The 19,495-nt window shown below is 48.6% G+C and overlaps 1 protein-coding gene across 1 annotated transcript in view; it reads right to left on the bottom strand.

The window, feature by feature from the left end:
• Positions 1-17,438, bottom strand: part of NELFCD (negative elongation factor complex member C/D) — a 31,603-nt gene extending 14,165 nt beyond the window's left edge. Inside the window, exons 1-12 of the mRNA XM_075347757.1 lie at positions 17,279-17,438; positions 16,399-16,511; positions 14,495-14,604; positions 12,276-12,385; positions 11,048-11,155; positions 10,814-10,966; positions 10,569-10,699; positions 8,101-8,266; positions 6,988-7,122; positions 6,583-6,722; positions 6,364-6,478; positions 5,593-5,688 (exon numbers count right to left, since the gene is read on the bottom strand). Of these exons, the coding sequence (XP_075203872.1) occupies positions 5,593-5,688; positions 6,364-6,478; positions 6,583-6,722; positions 6,988-7,122; positions 8,101-8,266; positions 10,569-10,699; positions 10,814-10,966; positions 11,048-11,155; positions 12,276-12,385; positions 14,495-14,604; positions 16,399-16,511; positions 17,279-17,365 (1,464 nt within the window). The 5' untranslated portion in view covers positions 17,366-17,438. The remainder of the gene's footprint in view (positions 1-5,592; positions 5,689-6,363; positions 6,479-6,582; positions 6,723-6,987; positions 7,123-8,100; positions 8,267-10,568; positions 10,700-10,813; positions 10,967-11,047; positions 11,156-12,275; positions 12,386-14,494; positions 14,605-16,398; positions 16,512-17,278) is intronic.
• Between the last annotated feature and the right edge of the window lie 2,057 nt (positions 17,439-19,495).

Raw genomic sequence — 19,495 nt, 5'->3', positions numbered from 1 at the left:
TTCACTATGGCGTCCCCATCAGGAGTATCAAGGTTGAGAGCGGCCTCAGGATCAGAATCCTGATCAGCTACCTCCGCTTCATCATACAGAGAGTCCTCCCGCTGAGACCCTGAACAATGTGATGATGTCGAGGGAATTTCCCAGCGAGCTCGCTTAGGCGGTCTGGGGCTGCGGTCCGTGTCAGAGACCTCACCCTGGGATCTATGAGACACCCCGGGAGGACATTGTTGTTCCAACTGAGGGGGACCAGGGTGCAATGATTCCACAGTGCCCATGGTCTGAGATACCGGTCTGGACTGCAAGGCTTCTAGTATCTTAGCCATAGTCTCAGAAAGTCTATCAGTAAAAACTGCAAACTCCGTCCCCGTCACCTGGACAGTGTTAGCAGGTGGTTCCCCCTGGGCCACCCTTAGCAGAGGCTCCGGCTGAGTAAGTGCCACAGGGGCCGAGCATTGCACACAATGAGGGTCAGTGGAACCTGCCGGTAGTATAGCCGTACATGCGGCGCAGGCAGCATAGTAAGCCTGTGCTTTGGCACCCTTGCTTTTTGCGGACGACATGCTGTTGTCTCCTCTGAGCAATCCAGGAGGGTATATAGCCAAAAATCAACCGTGCACCATACAGTGTAAAGTATAGCCTATAATCATATAATCTATATGTACACTTCTGCACTAGTGGGGCCAGCACCTCAGGTGCTGCTTACCGCCCGCTTAAAGCGGTTGTGTGGTCACCAAAATCCCTGCCTGGGTCTCCCAGAGCTTGTCTCCCCTCTCCAGCGTCAGAAGAGCTGACAGGAATGGCTGCCGGCGTCCTGAGGAGAGGAGGGGGCCGTGGGCGTGCCCTAAAAAGTGCGGGAATCTGGTGCCCCACTGTGCACAGTGAGGGGGGTGGAGTATGCAAAGCATGTCCCAGCCCTCAGTGCTGACGTCCGTACAGCGTCCCGCCCTTCCCCTGACTGGCAGGCCTGGGGGCGGGAAAAGAGTGAGACTAGGCCGCAAAAGCCAGGGACTAAAGTTATAAGCGCGGCCGGCGTATAAGCGCGGTCGGCGCGGTAGTCCCCGGCGTACTAACACTCCCAGCCGCGCTGCAGTGTGAAATGGCAGCGCGCGGTCAGCGCGGTAGTCCCCAGTAAACTAACACACCCAGCCACGCTGCAGTGTGTGATGGCACAAGCGCGGTCAGCGCTGCGGTCCCCGGCGCACTAACACACCCAGCAATGCTGGAGTGTTTCTGTGCGCGGTCCCCACGGGGACACAGAGTACCTCAAAGTAGCAGGGCCTTGTCCCTGACGATACTCGGCTCCTTGTCCAGCAGAGTCCCCAGGGGCTGTGGATGGAGCACGGTCTCAGTGCCTGGAGACCGATTAGGATCCCACTTCACCCAGAGCCCTAAAGGGATGGGGAAGGAAAACAGCATGTGGGCTCCAGCCTCCGTACCCGCAATGGATACCTCAACCTTAACAACACCGCCGACAAGAGTGGGGTGAGAAGGGAGCAGTGTAGGACTGCTTCAAATGAGATTTGCCGTGACGTGGCGAAGCAGCTCAAGAAATTGCAATTTTTTGCCAAAAATCTCAAAAAAAAAAAAAAAAAAAAAAAAATTTTTATAATGCAGTTTGGAATATTTGATGCCTTAGTGCACATTGGTGCTGGCTCTTTGTTGTTTCTTTGTTGAATTGGTCGGTGGTTGACCTCCACCTTGCTATGCACCCCAATTTGGGATGTATTCCATCTGTATAGATTTTGGCGTTTGGTGACTGTTCACATTGGGTCATCAGGCTTTGTCCACAGGCTATATATATACTTCATGCAGCATTTGCTTGGACCTGTCCCGCCCACAGCCATGACTCAGTCATGGGTACGGGACTGCAATAGACCAGGTGAGTGCTGCTGAGAGCAGTTCTGCTATTTATATGTGAGGCCGCATGGCACATTTTATAAAAATATTTTAGTGTAGGACTGCTTCAAATGAGATTTGCCGTGACGTGGCGAAGCAGCTCAAGAAATTGCAATTTTTTGCCAAAAATCTCAAAAAAAAAAAAAAAAAATTTTTATAATGCAGTTTGGAATATTTGATGCCTTAGTGCACATTGGTGCTGGCTCTTTGTTGTTTCTGAGAAGGGAGCATGCTGGGGGCCCTGTTATGGGCCCTCTTTTCTTCCATCCGACAGAGTCAGCAGCTGCTGCTGACTAAGCTGTGGAGCTATGCGTGGATGTCTGCCTCCTTCGCACAAAGCATGAAAACTGAGGAACCCGTGATGCACGGGGGGTGTATAGGCAGAAGGGGAGGGGCTTTACACTTTTAAGTGTAATACTTTGTGTGGCCTCCGGAGGCAGAAGCTATACACCCCAATTGTCTGGGTCTCCCAATGGAGCGACAAAGAAAAAACCCTGTGCCTTAGCAGCTTTGCTCCTTGTGGACGACATGCTGTTGTCTCCTAGGAGAGTGATCACTGAGGGTAGATGGGAACGGGGTATACAGCCCACCGAACAGATAGATATAGATATATACGTATCTGATCTGGCACCCTAGGGGGACCAGCACCGGGTGACCGGTGTGGCTTAGCGACCGCTAACGAGCGGAGTGTGTCCTCCAGATTCCCTGCCTTGGATCCCCCGGAGCTGCAGAGCTGTTCACTGAGAATCCTCCACCGGCAAAATGCCAAAAAATGGCTGCCGGAGCTCTCAGGGGAGGAGTGGAGCCGTGGGCGGCGCCAGCAAAAGTGCGGGAATCTGGGGTCCCCACAGTGATCAGTGAGGGGGGAGGAAACATGCAGGATGCTCCAGCCCTCACATCCGACATCAGGTCGGTAATCCCGCCCTTACCCCTGACAGGCAGGCCCGGGGGCGGGATTTTTGCGACTAGGCCGCGATGAAGCCGGGGACTAAATTTGAGACCGCGCCCGACAAGCAGGCACGGTCGGCGCGGAAGTCCACCGGCCTCCTGAATTCAGCAGCCGCCGCGGCTTCCGGGAAGAAGGTGCGCTCCCTGCACAGTCCCCTATGGGGACACAGAGTACCTTTGAGTTGCAGGGCCCGGTCCCTGAGGTTGAAGAGGCTCCGGCCGGCAGGTTCCCACAGGGGCTGCGGATGGAGCACGGTCCCAGTAAATGGATGACCGCTTAGGATCCCACTTCTCCCAGAGCCGCTTAAGGGATGGTGAAGGAGACGGCATGTGGCTCCAGCCTCTGTACCCGCAATGGGTACTTCAACCTTAACAACACCGCCGACGTAGTGGGGTGAGAAGGGAAGCATGCCGGGGGCCCCGTGGGGGCCCTCTTTTCTTCCAACCGACATAACTAAGTTGAGAATGCATGAGTGGATGTGTGCCTCCTTCCACACAAAGCATAAAACTGAGGAGCCCGTGATCCACGGGAGGGTGTATAGGCAGAGGGGAGGGGTTACACTTTTTAAAGTGTAATACTTTGTGTGGCCTCCGGAGGCAGAAGCTATACACCCAATTGTCTGGGTCTCCCAATGGAGCGACAAAGAAAAAAGCCTTTGTGGAACTACAAGTCCCATAGCAACCTCTTCAGGTTAATATCGCAGCGACCTTCTCCACTGCGACATATAGCGACCATTTACCATAATGGTGGTCGCTACCTCACAACATATACACATTTGTAACTCGCATGCAGCAATCCATAGATCGAAGCAGAGACATTGCCAACTATGCCCCACACAAGGGGTCTCCGACACACGGCCCGCAGGCCATATCGGCTCTCTGCACAGGGGAAACTCCGTATGGATTTTAGGAGCCACCTAATGATGCAGATGACATTCACAAAGATCACTCACCCACCACAGGAGATCAAGGGTACTGGAGGCTTCGTCGGAACATCCACAGGTCCTGCAGAAGTCATGGAGCCACAAGAGGATTTGCCCTTCTGGCTATTGAGGCTAGGCAGGTCTGTTTCACTTAGAACGGTGACTGTTCATACGGCTATGCTGCCGGTGCTCCAGAGAGTGCTGCTGCCTTTCTGAAGCCATCCTGGGATGTAGGCACGAGCACCCGTGCTGCTCCTCCACCTTCCGGTCCCATAAGGTGCCCCCCCCTCCCAGTTTCAATGCGCCCAGCGGTGTCCAGATGGTCGGCATCTGCCCTGAAACACCGCCGCTGCTGCTGCTGCATGGACGCCGCCATCCTCTTCAGGAGACGTCACGCAAGCACGCCTCCTGTACCCTGCATGCCTTGCGCGCGTCCCAGAGTGTGCCACATTCGGAAGTCCTAGGCAGCAGGGGAGCGCAAGGGGGAGGACGGAGCGGCGGTCCGGAGCCCCTGATGGGCCCTGCCGCACACCCCCGCACGGACACCAGGTTCCTTAAGGGCTGGTGGACGGCGCTTCCAGCCCCGAAGAACGGCACCGCAGGACTCACCCTGCTTTTCCGGACACCGGACGGGGCTGGGTAAATACAGCTTCTGTACTTCAAACTTCTTACTTCAACAGTCGTATTTCAGAACAAGGTCTCCCATCAAGGACAGGAAACCAACTGACGAAGGGGAGAGGTACCGCCCTTTTATTTCAGAATGGTTTCCTGTCCTCGCTGGGCGGATCCCTCTCTCTCACGTGGTGCAGTCATGGGTGAGGGGAAAAAAGCCCTGTGTGAACATAGCCTAAGGATTTGCAGTACAGATAAGGAAAACAACAGAGTTTATGTAATAGCTGATAAGTCATGACAATATCTTATTCTTAAAGGGTTTGTCCATCGCTGCTGACTCCCGCATCAGAAGGTAAGCAGAGCCGATGACATTGCATCCACACACACCTGCCGGATTGTGTGCCCAATATGTATTGATCATGAATATGTCCGGGTAGATATTTATAGACATCACTCACGTACCGAAGAGGAAACGAGCGGTGATTGACAAACCCTTTAAAAAAAAAAGACTCCGTAGAACGTCTCCCCCCAAATTATTTAGATGAGCATGTAGCTTTTTCAAAGACAAGTCCAGCAATACCTTTACATGGCCAGTTCATTCCTCCATTACTGACAAATCAGAGTTTGAATTGATATGCAAATGAGGCTGAAGAGCTATGGTAGATCTGAAGCCTCTGTCACTACAGCTCTTTTTCCTGCCCAGCACTGCCTCCTCCTGCTTGACTGACAAGCTTTATGTTGGGAATAGAGCTGGAGTGACAGAGGCTTCAGACCTACAAATAGCTCTTCAGCCTCATTTGCATATCAATTCAAACTCAGATTTCTCAGTAATGGAGGAACGGAGTGACCATGTGAAGGTATTGCTGGACTTGTCAGTGAATAAGCTACATACACATATAAATAGTTAGGAGTGTTAAATCCTGCTGACAGATTCCCTTTAAAGGGATTTCCACTTTAGGAAAAAAAGAAGTCCCGCAAAGCTTTTATACTTAAAAGATAAAAGAAACAGAGAAGAATGTCAACTTCATCAGATACAGCGCCGCCCCTCCGCACATAATTGCTGCAGTCAATCACTGAGCTCAGCAGATTTGTTTCTAGACAACTGGAACACTCCTTTCAGTAGGACACTATATTCTCAGGACATATTTAGTGTAAGAAAAGCATGTGGCGCAGATATGGCCAGCACGCACCCAGCATATCCCCAGTGTCTTACCTGCTCCATGACATCTAGCTGTGAGTGCTCAGTTTCAAAGAGTTTAATAAGTAGCTGTAGGACTTGTGGGTGCAGAAGTTGGTGACAAGTACTGATCTACAAAGACAGTGAAAGAACATGGAAGTATTCAGTGCGGAAAACACAATTTCTTACTGCACAAAATGAATGGTAGTTGCCCGTTTGTGATGAGAAGTAGTCCAGGTTTGCTTGGTTTTGTTCACTAGTCAGTTTCATGGGTAAAACCCTTAGGATTAAGACACACGCATGAAAATCGGAGCGAGTGGAATGCGATAAAACAATCGCATTCCACTTGGATCAATATTAGCCTGTGTGTCAGTACCCATGAGCGATTATTTTCTCAGCCCCAATCGAACCAAGAAAACAATTGCAGCATGCTGCAGGTGCAATGCGATCCTGTTTCTCTCGCACCCATTCAGTCTATAGGGCGAGAAAAAGATTGCACTGCACTTTCAGTACACCGGTGTACCGCGAGTGCAGGGCGAGAATGTCAATAGTCGGCTACGGAGGAGAGAGGGAGAGAAATCCCACCCGTCCTCAGCACTTGCCCGCCCCTCCTCAGTGCCGGCCTGTCCCCCGCAGCTGAGGTCCGATCGCATGATCAGACCTCAGTCGCAGTGACACTCGGCTCCTGCTGTGCTGCCAGCGCGAGCCGAGTGTCATGCGAGGAGGATCGCATTAGTCCCTGTGTGGCCCCGGCCTTAATATGAGAGTGTAATTATAACAATGGCCTCTAATCTTTGCTGCACTCACCTCATCCAGCAGGGCCAGATGTACAGGTGTATGATCCGTCTGGAGCTGGAAATATCGAGGTTCTGATACCGTCCAGTCCACCCACTTCAAAACACCCATTGCTACAACTGGGAACCTGTGGCAGAACAAGGAAAGTTGACTCGTATTGGCACGTAATTGAGATGTAGCCAAGTCCACCATTCTAAAGCATCCTCCAAGCCGTGCATCATCTCAGCCTACCTGATACACTGATACAATGTGCCAAGCTCGGCTACAAGCTCTGAAGCTCCCTTGTTTTCATTGCAGCACAGATTATGGACAGTCTCGATGGCTTTGGACGTGGACTTCAATTCATCTTTATTAATATTCACTCGTTTATTCTACAGAAAACAAGGAGATCTGAGGTTAGGAAAACAATTCTTACACTGTAACATGGCTCGGATATGGCTCAGCTGAATTGAAAAGAATAGGCCTGCAATATCAGACGCAACCATAAGCAAAGGGTGGCGCTGTTTCAGGAGAAAAAAAAATATAGATTTTTTTTCTCTCATTTAAGACAATCCACTTTATATCACCCGTAAGAAAGTGTAAATCAGACTATACCTCGATTACTCTTTTCCTATCCGTGTAAAGCATATGGCTTACCTTTTTCCAGGTCTCTACCACACTGGCAGCATAGGCCAATATATGAATGTATTTATGCTTGTGGTCTTGATTTATCTTCGCTCCGGGTTTGAAGAGCGACTGCATGAAAAGATCCAGGAACGCAGGAACACGGATCTGAGAGAGGAGCAGATTTAGGGAACACGTATAGGTTATGGAATATATTAAGATGGGAATCAATAAGAATCAACAACGAAGCCCGCCCACTGCATGGTTGTTAATAGGTATGGATAAAACCATGCTTAATGCAAAGAAATAAACACACAACCAACTCGAACTAGGGACACTCGCTAAAGCATAAGATATGAAAAAAGGAATAAAAATGCGATCTGACGCACACAACAAAGCAGTGAAATTCTTTATTAATAATGGTACAGGTGAAAGTGTGTTGCACAGACAAACATGTAGGGAGCGTACAGTCCAGCATGAAGGAGTAATTAAGCACCTAGTTTACAATAGCAGAATATACATTGTGTAATATACCCCGATAAGCAGCAACCAACCATAGTATAAAGAAACATTGAATGGACCCAGTGACGAAGGTAATTTACAGCCGAAACGTACGTTGGGGTGGTCGCCATTCCCACATGTGCCAGTCACCTCCTGGATCTTACATAGGTGAGCCTATCATTCCTTTTGTTACAGGCATCTCTTATTACTATCTTCTAACTATTCCTATGTAGGTCCATCCAATGTGTCTTTATACTATGGTTGGTTGCTGCTTATTGGGGTATATTACACAATGTATATTCCACTAATGTAAACTAGGTGCTTATCTACTCCATGCTGGAATGTGCACTCCTTACATGTTTGCTGTGCAACACACTTTCACCTGTACCATTTATAATAAAAATTTTGCTGCTTTGTTATATGGGCATCAAATCGTAATTTTTTCTTTTTCTCATATATTAAGATGGGGCATTGTGAACAGCGAATACACATACATTCTGCACAAATTATTTAGCAAATGAAGATGAGGATCCTAAGGCTGAATACTGGTGCGTTTTTTATACATTGATGACTTGACATAGACCAGGATAATGCAGATATAGTGGAGGAGCATTTTGTGAATCACCGCCATCCCCTCATCCTCACCAGCTCCACGGGAGGGGAGTCCATGCTTGTAAACATCTTGTACAGGACCGTAATATCCGCTGGGTTCAAAGCTCCTTTGGATAACATAGCACCAAGTGCCTGACATGCCCGAGGGTAGGAGGCAGCGGTGCCCAATGCAAGAGTGATCTGACTGGCATCATGGCCCCTGAAGAGAAAACAAATCCAGAGTGAAAAAACAGGATAATGCAATAATCATGGTCTATATTAATAGTCTTGGAGATCCAGCTAGTAACGAGCCTTTAGGACAGAGGGTCCTGAAAAAACATACAAAGTAGAATCCATAAGGAGAAAAAGCAAATAGTCTATACAGTGGCACCTATGAGTGTTTGGAAGTCATTCTCCAACCAAATTAAAGGGGTTGTCCAGCTAAAAATAGCTATCCCCTTAAATTAGTGACGAAACTTAATAATACCTTCCAGACCCAAAGTGTGTCCTGATCTTCAGCCATAAGCTCTGGCCACGACAGGTTCTCTTCTAGTTCGCATCTGACACAGGACAGCGTTTTCCGAGCTGGCTCAGGAACGGCATATGAAGGAGGCTGGATTAGCTATTAAATCTAGCAGTCAGCCGTCCCCCTCCACTTACTGCTTTAATCAGTGTTCAGACACACTCCTCACGAACCGGAGGAGGACCTGGAACCTCAGATGGTGGCTGAAGAGCTTTCACATTTGAAATTAAGTTTACTATCACTTACTAATTTTAGGATATAAGCTACATACAACCCTTATTTAGGCCTTGTATATTAATTGTAATGCAAGGCACTGGCTCTAATCTCAGTATACCCGCTGAACAAATACCACGGTGAATATTAAAGGGAACCAGTCACCAAATTTTTCTTGTCTGAACAAAGACTAGCAGCTTCAGCAGCGCCTGTGCTGTGTTCCATAAAGGTGTATATTATCCCGACTCCCACTGTATGCCCCCCAAAAACCTTTTTAAATTTTCCTGTGCTCTATGTAAATCTGGACGTTCTGGTCCAATGGGCATTATTGGTGCGGCGTCTGTCCCTATTCTCCGCTGCTAATTGCCATCCTCTTGCTTTGATTGACGTGGATGACTCCTCCTGTGTCTTCCACATACCCAAGCAAAATCTCGCGTCTGCACAGAGACATCGCCAGCTTGCACATGTCCACATGTCCACTTTGCTCTGCCCTACTGCGGAGAGAGCCTTAAACATAAGTGCGACTGTGTCAGCCTGAGTCAGCGATGTCTCTGCGCAGGCACTAGATTTTACCCAGTGACATGGATGATGCATGCACACTTGTGTATTAAGTTATGCCCGCTGTAGGGCAGAGCAAAGTGCGCATGCGCAATCCGGTGATGTCTCTGCGCAAATGCAAGATTTTGCCCGCCACCACAACAATCAAAGCAAGAGGACGTAAATCAGCAGTGGAGAGGAGGGACAGATGCCACAGCAATGACGCCCATCGGACCCGACAAATTTACATAGAGCGCTGGAGAATTTAAGAAAGGTTGTAGGGGGTATACAGGGGAAGTCTGGATAACATACACTTTTATGGAACGCGGCACAATGCACTGCAGAAGATGCTAGTCTTTATTCAGACATGAAAAAAACTGATGACAAATTCCCTTTAAAGGGTATTCCCAGTCAGTGACACGGATATCCAATGAAAGGATAAGTCATCAATGTCAGATTGGTGGGGGTCTGACACTTCACACCCCTGACAATTAGCAAAGGCTGGATGTAAGCAGTGTATGGACTGCTCCATCACACAGAACTTAAACTTAAAAGAACTTAAGACTTTTTATTAAAGCAAAATTATTTGCAATATTATATATATATATACATATATATATATATATATATATATATATATATATATATATATATATATATATATATATATATATACACACACATATACACACACAGACATATATATATATTTTATGTGTGCATATATGTTAGTATATCTACATACACAAAATATATATACACACACACACACACACACATTTTATATATACATTCTATATATATTATATAGTATTATATATAGAATGTATGTATGTATGTGTATATATATATATATATATATATATATATATATATATATATATATATATATATATATATATATACATATACATACACATTATATATATATATATATATATATATATATATATATATATATATATAGTGTATTTATATACATACACACACATATTATACACACATAAAATATATATATAATATAAATAAAATGTGTGTGTATATATAATTTGTGTGTATGTATATATACTAATATATTATATATATATATATATTATATATTACATACACATATATACATTATGTATAATTAGAATCTCATGATCTAATGTGTCCTGTGCTGCTCCATCTCACAGGCAAAGAGAAAGAGACAGCAACGACATATCCACACACCTCACTGAAGAATAAGGTAATACGGTACCACTCTTACTTTTCGTGAGCAAATCTCTGCACCTCCTGTGCGATCCTGCGCATGGCAGATCCTCCCTGCTCCTCTTGTGCCAATATAGACATGATGGCTTGTGCAAACAAATAGGTGTGCTCTCCATGGCAAACCATTTTCTATGACATGAGACAAAAGGAAGAAGAATGCTTAAGTGAAGATAGACAGCGGCTGCCGGTCCATAACCGCCATGACAGTAACTGAGCGTAGGAAGTGCTGGCAGAAACACATACAGCAAACTCAGGTAGATTTTTTTCAAGGTTCTCCTCTCCTCCGTCAAGGATGGTGGCCAGCGACGTACGAAGCACTCTGGAGAAGACCTCCAGCTGCTGGCATGCTGTGGAGACGCTGGTGATTTCTCCCTGATAGCCGGCATCAGAGATGAGCTAGGAGACAGAACAGGTGAGGATTTATACATGTGTAGTAGACTGCGTCCCACCATCAAGCACCTATTCTCCATTACTCACCTTCACGGTGAAGTTCAGCATCAAACAGTCTGGATGGGCCTCGGCGAGCTTGTAGAAGAGGTCTCTCCATGTGGTGTGTGCAATCATCTGCTCCAGCCACGCAGGGGTCTGCAAATCACAGGGGGAGAAAAGCACTGACAACTCCATCTGATTTTTGCTATATTACTGAGTTAGATTTTAGCGGAAATGTGAACTTAGCCTATCAGTCACAATCCGCTGCTCTTGTAAACAGCGGAATCCGTTTAGCAGATTCCGCTGCTCCCATAGACTTGTATGAGCAGCGGATTGTGACTGATGATGCTGCGTTGCACCCTCCGCCCGACTGATCAGTCGTGGAACGACTGACCGCCGGGCGGGGGGAACGCAGCATGTAACGTTTTTTGAGCAGCGAGATCCGTCGGATTTCGCTGCGCATGCTCTCTGGCTCCCTGCACACGTCACCAGCTTTGGTTGGTTACCCGATATTTACCCTGGTTACGGTGCAAGGAGCCAGCGCTAAGCGGTGTAGGCCCGTAACCAAGGTAAATATCGGGTAACCAAGGTAAACATCGGGTGCTTTGCTGTTACCCGATATTTAGGCTGGTTACGTGTGCAGGGAGGCCGACACTTCCCCGCTCGGCCCCGCCCCCTCCCGCACTCTGCACATGTACACACACACACACACGTCCCCAGCCATGCAGACAAGCACTGACACCCTCGTCTGGCCCCGCCCCCTGCTCGGCTCCGCCCCCTCCCGCACTTTGCATGTGCACACACACACATACATACATACATACATACATGCACATACACACACTCACTCACAGATACACTCACCTGTCCCCAGCCATGCAGACCGCAGCACTTCCACTGACATCCTCAGCGCCTGGCCCCGCCCCCCGCTCGGCTCTGCCCCCGAACTCCGCCCCCCGCACACAACGGAATCCGACAAAGAATTCTGTTCTTTGTCATCCGTTGTACAGCGTTGAACAGCGCATCAGTCACATGCGTCAAGCGACGCATGTGACTGATACAAATCAACGGAAATGTGAACTTAGCCTTACATGATTGTATAATTGAAGTTAAGGGGTTTTCTGACTATAAAAACTTCTGTACCTTCCTACATTGTGAATTGCAATTCCTCATCATTTATAAGATCTTTGCTGTCAGTGAATGAGCATTCTTATTCACAGCCAGAGGCTGCATACTATTGTGGCCTTCATATAGTATCACTGATGATTATTATTACCTCTCCTTCCTCTGTAAATATGGAATCGGCTTTTCTTGGCTCAAAGTGTTTAATCAACAAACTCTTCAAGTGGTTTTCCACCGTCTCCTGGACTTGTACAGGCTCCACTCCTGAAATATGCAGAAGAAATACACTGTATGGAGAACGAACTCTGCATGGAAGCGGCAAGGTAACACTGACACTAAAGGGGGCTTTACATGCTACGATATCACTCAAGTGATCTCGTTGGGGTCACGGATTTTGTGACGCACATCCGGCCGCATTAGCGATGTTGCTGCGTGTGACACCGATGAGTGATTTTGCATCGTCGCAAAAACGTGCAAAATCGCTCATCGTTGACATGGGCGTCCATTCTCAAATATCGTTACTGCAGCAGTAACGAAGTTGTTCCTCGTTTCTGCGGCAGCACACATCGCTCCGTGTGACATCGCAGGAACGAGGAACCTCTCCTTACCTGCCTGCCGGCCGCTATGCGGAAGGAAGGAGGTGGGCGGGATGTTACGTCCCACTCATCTCCGCCCCTCCGCTTCTATTGGGCGGCGGTTCAGTGACGCTGCTGTGACGTCGCTGTGACGCTGAACGAACCGCCCCCTTAGAAAGGAGGCGGTTCACCGGTCACAGCGACGTCGCAGGGAAGGTAAGTCCGTGTGACTGGTCCGGGCGATGTTGTGCGACACGGGCAGCGATTAGCCCGTGTGGCACAACCGATGGGGGCGGGTACGCACGCTGGCGATATCGGTACCGATATCGCAGTGTGTAAAGCGGCCTTAAGGCCGGTGTCCCACTTGTGATTGTCTCGCATGTATCTCATGGGAGTTTCACGGTGCATCACCTGAAACGGACTCACACTTTCCTCACAGGAGCGGGTCGGTTGTATGCATCTCTATGCAGCTGAGACACTCCTGAGAGCAGAGTGTGAGTCCGTGCCAGGTGATGCACCGCGAAACTCGCATGAGGCAATCGCAAATGGGACACCGGCCTTAAAGGGGCTGTCTCGTCAGAGAAAATCTGTTCCAAAATGCACCTCTTGCTGGACATCGATGGTCATCCATGTAGTACAAGCGTGGCTTCAGTCCGCAGAATGGGAGCCCCATTTACAAACAGTGGCTTCAGCTACATTTACAGAGTCTCTCTGTTCTGGCATATAAACAAGTTTTAAGAGAGTGCCCCCCCTCGATGATACCCCTAAGTCTTCACTAGACAATCCCTTTAAGAATATACTTGTCTTTAAGTCTTTTCATGTTACCTTTTAACATATTCCAATGCTTCCACATTTCCAGCAGTATGATCTCTAGCTCACCTACTCGTTTCTCTGCTTATATGCACCATGGCTGGACTCTTAGGCTATGTGCGCACGGTGCGTTTTTGCACGTTTTTCGGGTGCATTTTTGGTCTAAAAACTGCATGACTTTTGCTTCCCCAGCAAAGTCTATGAGTTCTAATTTTTGCTGTTCGCACAGTGCAGTTTTGTTTTAGGTGCGTTTTTGTGGTGACAACATGTGAACTCTTTCTGCGTTTCTGCCAGCGTTTTTCACCCATGCAATGCATTGGAAAAAAACAAAACAAAAAACGGGCAAAAAACCGATGCTTTTTTAATGCGTTTTTTTTACCACGGGTGCATTTTTGTGCTTTTTTTAAAGGCCAAAAATGCACAAAAACGCTGCATCTTTGTGGTCACACAAAAACGCAGCGTGCGCACATAGCCTTACAGGAGTTGTCCTGCGCAGCACAGTTCCCCACTGAACCAATACCAATGACGTTACGACCCCACACACCTGCAGAGACCCGTGGGTTGGCAGCTCGTGTACATGTCCAGTCTATTTAAATTGGACCTGTGCACATGTGGGGTCATAACGTCATTAGGACCACTCATCTCTGATGCAGAAAGTGAGAATTACGGGCTAGCCTGTTTAAGTCCTGCCATTTAGCTTCTTCAGCTGCCAAGCTCACGGTTGCATAGGCCAACTCTTCCTACATCATGTTAGTCTCCGCTCTACCATCACATCTAATCTGGAGCCCACTCGCATTGTGTCCCACACCCTGCCACCACCATACAGGACAATGCAGCCACCATGCCCCCTGGTTGAATAGTGCCCACTCTGCCATACTAGCTGTCCTCTACTCTGTGTCCCATACCTGATTTTATTATCCCAATATATTCTCACCTCTGCACCTGGACCAAGTCCACCAAGTGTGAATGATTGGTAAGCCGCATGTACCTGAATGGATGAGCCATTCTGCCAAAAGGTTGACGGTCTGGGCTACAGCGGTGTAACTCTCCGACAGGAGCTGGATGACGTTCTCCGGAGATCCACCTGCCTGGAAATATCTGGAAATACAAGGTGGAGAGGTGGCACAGAATACAATCCGGGAACACTAACCAGACCGCTCGGCAATCATTAGAATAAGGCGCAAGACATCTTCAAAGCATTTTTTATAAAAGGTATTTGGCACAATCAGTGATATACAGGGCTCAAGATTAAAAGGCTTCAGATAGGATGGTGATGATTTTATAGGAAAAACCTGAACAAAGGGCTTGTCCAAACTGGATACCCTCTTGTGTAATGTCATCCTCCCCAACACTCAGCTGGATACAAATGTAATATTACAGAGCACTTAATCAAATTAATAGGTGCCCATGTAATAAATGGTAGCGCCAAGTCCTCTGGAGCAGGGACAGATCTTTGAAGGAGGGGTCCTAAGTGGACCCTACTTGGGTGACCACATACATAACAGGCCAGGAAAATACCGTCTTAGACCCGCCACACACATCCGTTTTTTTTGTACGTGTGCGGTACGTATTTGCACCTACCGGAGACACGTACACACGGAGACCCATGTTATTCAATGGTAGATGGCACACGCACGTAAAATCACACAGAACGTGTGTCCGTGTGGTAAGTACGTGTGTGCGCTTTTCTACACGGACGACATGTCCGTTTTTTGCCGGCAACACGCAGGCACGGACCCGCTTTAGTCTATGGGTCCGTGCCTGCAAGGACCGCACACGGAGTATGTCTGTGTTCAGCACGTATCGTCAGTGTCCGTTTTTCATCACAAAATCTGAAACACTTGTTACCAATCTATCAGGTCAATAGAAAGCAAACACAACCACCAGGATCTCACAATGAATGATTAAAATCGTTAATTGGGTAAAAATGCAGGCCTTTAAAAAACGGACAGCACACGTACGTATTTTTTGTCAATACAGACATTAGACACGCACACACTGCTCGCATACGCCATCACACGGATGCCATACGTACCGGAGAAACGCCCCTAAAAAAACGGAACACGGACCGTAAGACACGTACGTTTTTTTTGCGGAAGTGTGCTTTAGGCGTTAAGGTGGAAGCTGTCAGGAAAAAATGAGCAAGTGTTTCAATCAGGTTTTTCTGTTTAAAGGATTTTGTTTTTCATATGATCCATTAAAACAAAAACTAGTCATCTTTAAAATTTTACTTGGACTTTTTTAGGCTCATAGTTTGTCAGGAAGAGTCTACAGCAGACTCCTTATCTTCACAGGCAGGACTATAATAACTGATAACACCTCTGTACACAGCTGATTACACAGGATCCACCTATCACAATAGATGTCACATCCCTTCACAATGACCTTTGCACACGCTCATTAGACACTTCCATACAGAAGATAGGGTCACTGGCTCATATACATATTGTATGTAAAGCCCCAGTGTGAAAATTGTCAGATTTCTAATAGTTATTTTTCATATAGCTTGTATTACATTTAACACAAAAAAAAAAGATTTTCTGATGACAGCTTCCCTAGATGATGATTGTAGATGCCACTCATAGATCGGTCATTGTCAAAAATGACTATGGGGAGATAAGGTATGCACACCAGTGACTATGTAAGGGGAATACATGAAATAGCAGAAACTGCTGTGTGAATACTGACATATATTCACACAGCAGTTTCTGCTATTACATGTATTCCTCTTACATAGTCACTGGTGTGCATACCTTATCTCCCCATAGTGATGTTTTTTTAGGTTTTTGCACCCAGTTCAGACTTAGAATGGTGTTCCAAACGTTATTCCTATTTGTCAAAAATGAGACCGCGCTCACACAGGCGATTCTGCGGTAAGCAATCTGCTCGCACCTCTTCAAGGTGTTAAATATGGCGGGCTCCATGATGTAGTCCCGGCTGGACAGCTTCTGCAGACATTCCTGCTGCACCTCGGCATCGTCTTCAGCCTCCCCGTACTCTTCATCCTGCCATATAACACAGGGCTGCACATAAGTCACTGATCACCCTGCACAGACATCACAGTAAACTGCGACCTGCAGGTAAATCGCTTGAAATGCAACTCCATAACATTTAGATGACAAAGCAGGTACCCAGGGTGAGCACGGACACAGAGAAGTCCACAGTCCCCTGTAGGTTTCCTGCCACGTCAGCTGTTCACTTACTGCATGTATGCTCAGTTCAGCAGAGCGTGCATGTGTTCTGGGAGATTTAGGTGTAATAACACTCAAAAACAAAGATTGTGCATTAGAGAATTCATCTCTGCCTCAAATATGCCGTCCGGGGAAAATTGGAGCACACCACATATACAAGGCTGGTCCAGCTGAAGTGTGATATATGTGTGTGTATGTGTGTGTGTGTGTGTGTGTGTGTGTGTAGGGGTGGATGGTATAACTGGTGTGCTGCACCATTACGGCTGTACTCTGCCCCAGCATTCATTACTCCCCCAACTTATGCCATGAACACCAGGTCAGCATTGGGAGCCTGGCACTGGCAGAAGCACATGGACGGCACGGGCAGAGCAGTGCAAGAGAGGTGGGGTTACCTATAGCAACAATGCAGTGCAAGTAACATGCAGAGAGCACACCCTGCTGGCTACCATGGGAAACAGCATTTTGGTTCTGGCCTCCTTAAATGTTCCTGGCCCAGGAGAATCTTACTGTAGCACAACAAGTCCCATCCACACAGACATCAGCTGCTATGAGCCTTCAGATGAATAAGTGCAGCCACTCACCGCTCCTCTCTCCTCCCAGTCCCCAATAATGGTCCCAGAGCTGACCCCTCCGCCACTGCTGCTCCCTAGGAAATATTCGGGATCCATCTTCTCAGGTTTAGAGGGGTCCCCTGTTTCCTCTATTGACTTTCCGCAGTTTCAAGGCGCAATAAGATGACTTGTTTTCTCCGGAAGTAGAGAGGGAAGACACTATGTAACAAATGTGTCCACGACGAATGGCGGCGGCCATCTTTCTGGAGACCAGAAGCCTGTGTATGAGCGGGGACGGGGTTGCGGAGTGCGGACTGGAGCAGAGCCTTCATACACCTGAGGAGAGGACTGGAGCAAGAGCCTTCATACACCTGAGGAGGGCCTGAGGAGAGGACTGGAGCAGAGCCTTCATACACCTGAGGAGGGCATGAGGAGAGGACTGGAGCAGAGCCTTCATACACCTGAGGAGGGCATGAGGACTGGAGCAGAGCCTTCATACACCTGAAGAGGGCCTGAGGAGAAGACTGGAGCAGAGCCTTCATACGCCTGAGGAGGGCATGAGGACTGGAGCAGAGCCTTCATACGCCTGAGGAGGGCATGAGGACTGGAGCAGAGCCTTCATACGCCTGAGGAGGGCCTGAGGAGAAGACTGGAGAAGAGCCTTCATACACCTGAGGAGGGCATGAGGACTGGAGCAGAGCCTTCATATGCCTGAGGAGGGCATGAGGACTGGAGCAGAGCCTTCATACACCTGAAGAGGGCCTGAGGAGAAGACTGGAGCAGAGCCTTCATACACCTGAGGAGGGCATGAGGACTGGAGCAGAGCCTTCATACACCTGAAGAGGGCCTGAGGAGAGGACTGGAGCAGAGCCTTCATACACCTGAAGAGGGCATGAGGACTGGAGCAGAGCCTTCATACACCTGAAGAGGGCCTGAGGAGAAGACTGGAGCAGAGCCTTCATACACCTGAGGAAGGCATGAGGACTGGAGCAGAGCCTATATACCTGAGGAGGGCCTGAGGAGAGGACTGGAGCAGAGCCTTCATACGCCTGAGGAGGGCATGAGGACTGGAGCAGAGCCTTCATACGCCTGAGGAGGGCATGAGGACTGGGGCAGAGCCTTCATACACCTGAGGAGGGCATGAGGACTGGAGCAGAGCCTTCATACACCTGAAGAGGGCCTGAGGAGAAGACTGGAGCAGAGCCTTCATTACCTGAGGAAGGCATGAGGACTGGAGCAGAGCCTATATACCTGAGGAGGGCCTGAGGAGAGGACTGGAGCAGAGCCTTCATACACCTGAGGAGAGGACTGGAGCAAGAGCCTTCATACACCTGAGGAGGGCCTGAGGAGAGGACTGGAGCAGAGCCTTCATACACCTGAGGAGGGCATGAGGAGAGGACTGGAGCAGAGCCTTCATACACCTGAGGAGGGCATGAGGACTGGAGCAGAGCCTTCATACACCTGAGGAGGGCATGAGGACTGGAGCAGAGCCTTCATACACCTGAAGAGGGCCTGAGGAGAAGACTGGAGCAGAGCCTTCATGCGCCTGAGGAGGGCATGAGGACTGGAGCAGAGCCTTCATACGCCTGAGGAGGGCCTGAGGAGAAGACTGGAGAAGAGCCTTCATACACCTGAGGAGGGCATGAGGACTGGAGCAGAGCCTTCATATGCCTGAGGAGGGCATGAGGACTGGAGCAGAGCCTTCATACACCTGAAGAGGGCCTGAGGAGAAGACTGGAGCAGAGCCTTCATACACCTGAGGAGGGCATGAGGACTGGAGCAGAGCCTTCATACACCTGAAGAGGGCCTGAGGAGAGGACTGGAGCAGAGCCTTCATACACCTGAAGAGGGCATGAGGACTGGAGCAGAGCCTTCATACACCTGAAGAGGGCCTGAGGAGAAGACTGGAGCAGAGCCTTCATACACCTGAGGAAGGCATGAGGACTGGAGCAGAGCCTATATACCTGAGGAGGGCCTGAGGAGAGGACTGGAGCAGAGCCTTCATACGCCTGAGGAGGGCATGAGGACTGGAGCAGAGCCTTCATACGCCTGAGGAGGGCATGAGGACTGGAGCAGAGCCTTCATACACCTGAGGAGGGCATGAGGACTGGAGCAGAGCCTTCATACACCTGAAGAGGGCCTGAGGAGAAGACTGGAGCAGAGCCTTCATTACCTGAGGAAGGCATGAGGACTGGAGCAGAGCCTATATACCTGAGGAGGGCCTGAGGAGAGGACTGGAGCAGAGCC

Source organism: Anomaloglossus baeobatrachus, chromosome 5 (assembly GCF_048569485.1).
Source record: "Anomaloglossus baeobatrachus isolate aAnoBae1 chromosome 5, aAnoBae1.hap1, whole genome shotgun sequence".
Classification (NCBI taxonomy): domain Eukaryota; kingdom Metazoa; phylum Chordata; class Amphibia; order Anura; family Aromobatidae; genus Anomaloglossus; species Anomaloglossus baeobatrachus.
The sequence above is the reverse complement of the archived record's forward strand: the minus strand, read 5'-3'. Positions and strand labels throughout refer to the sequence as shown.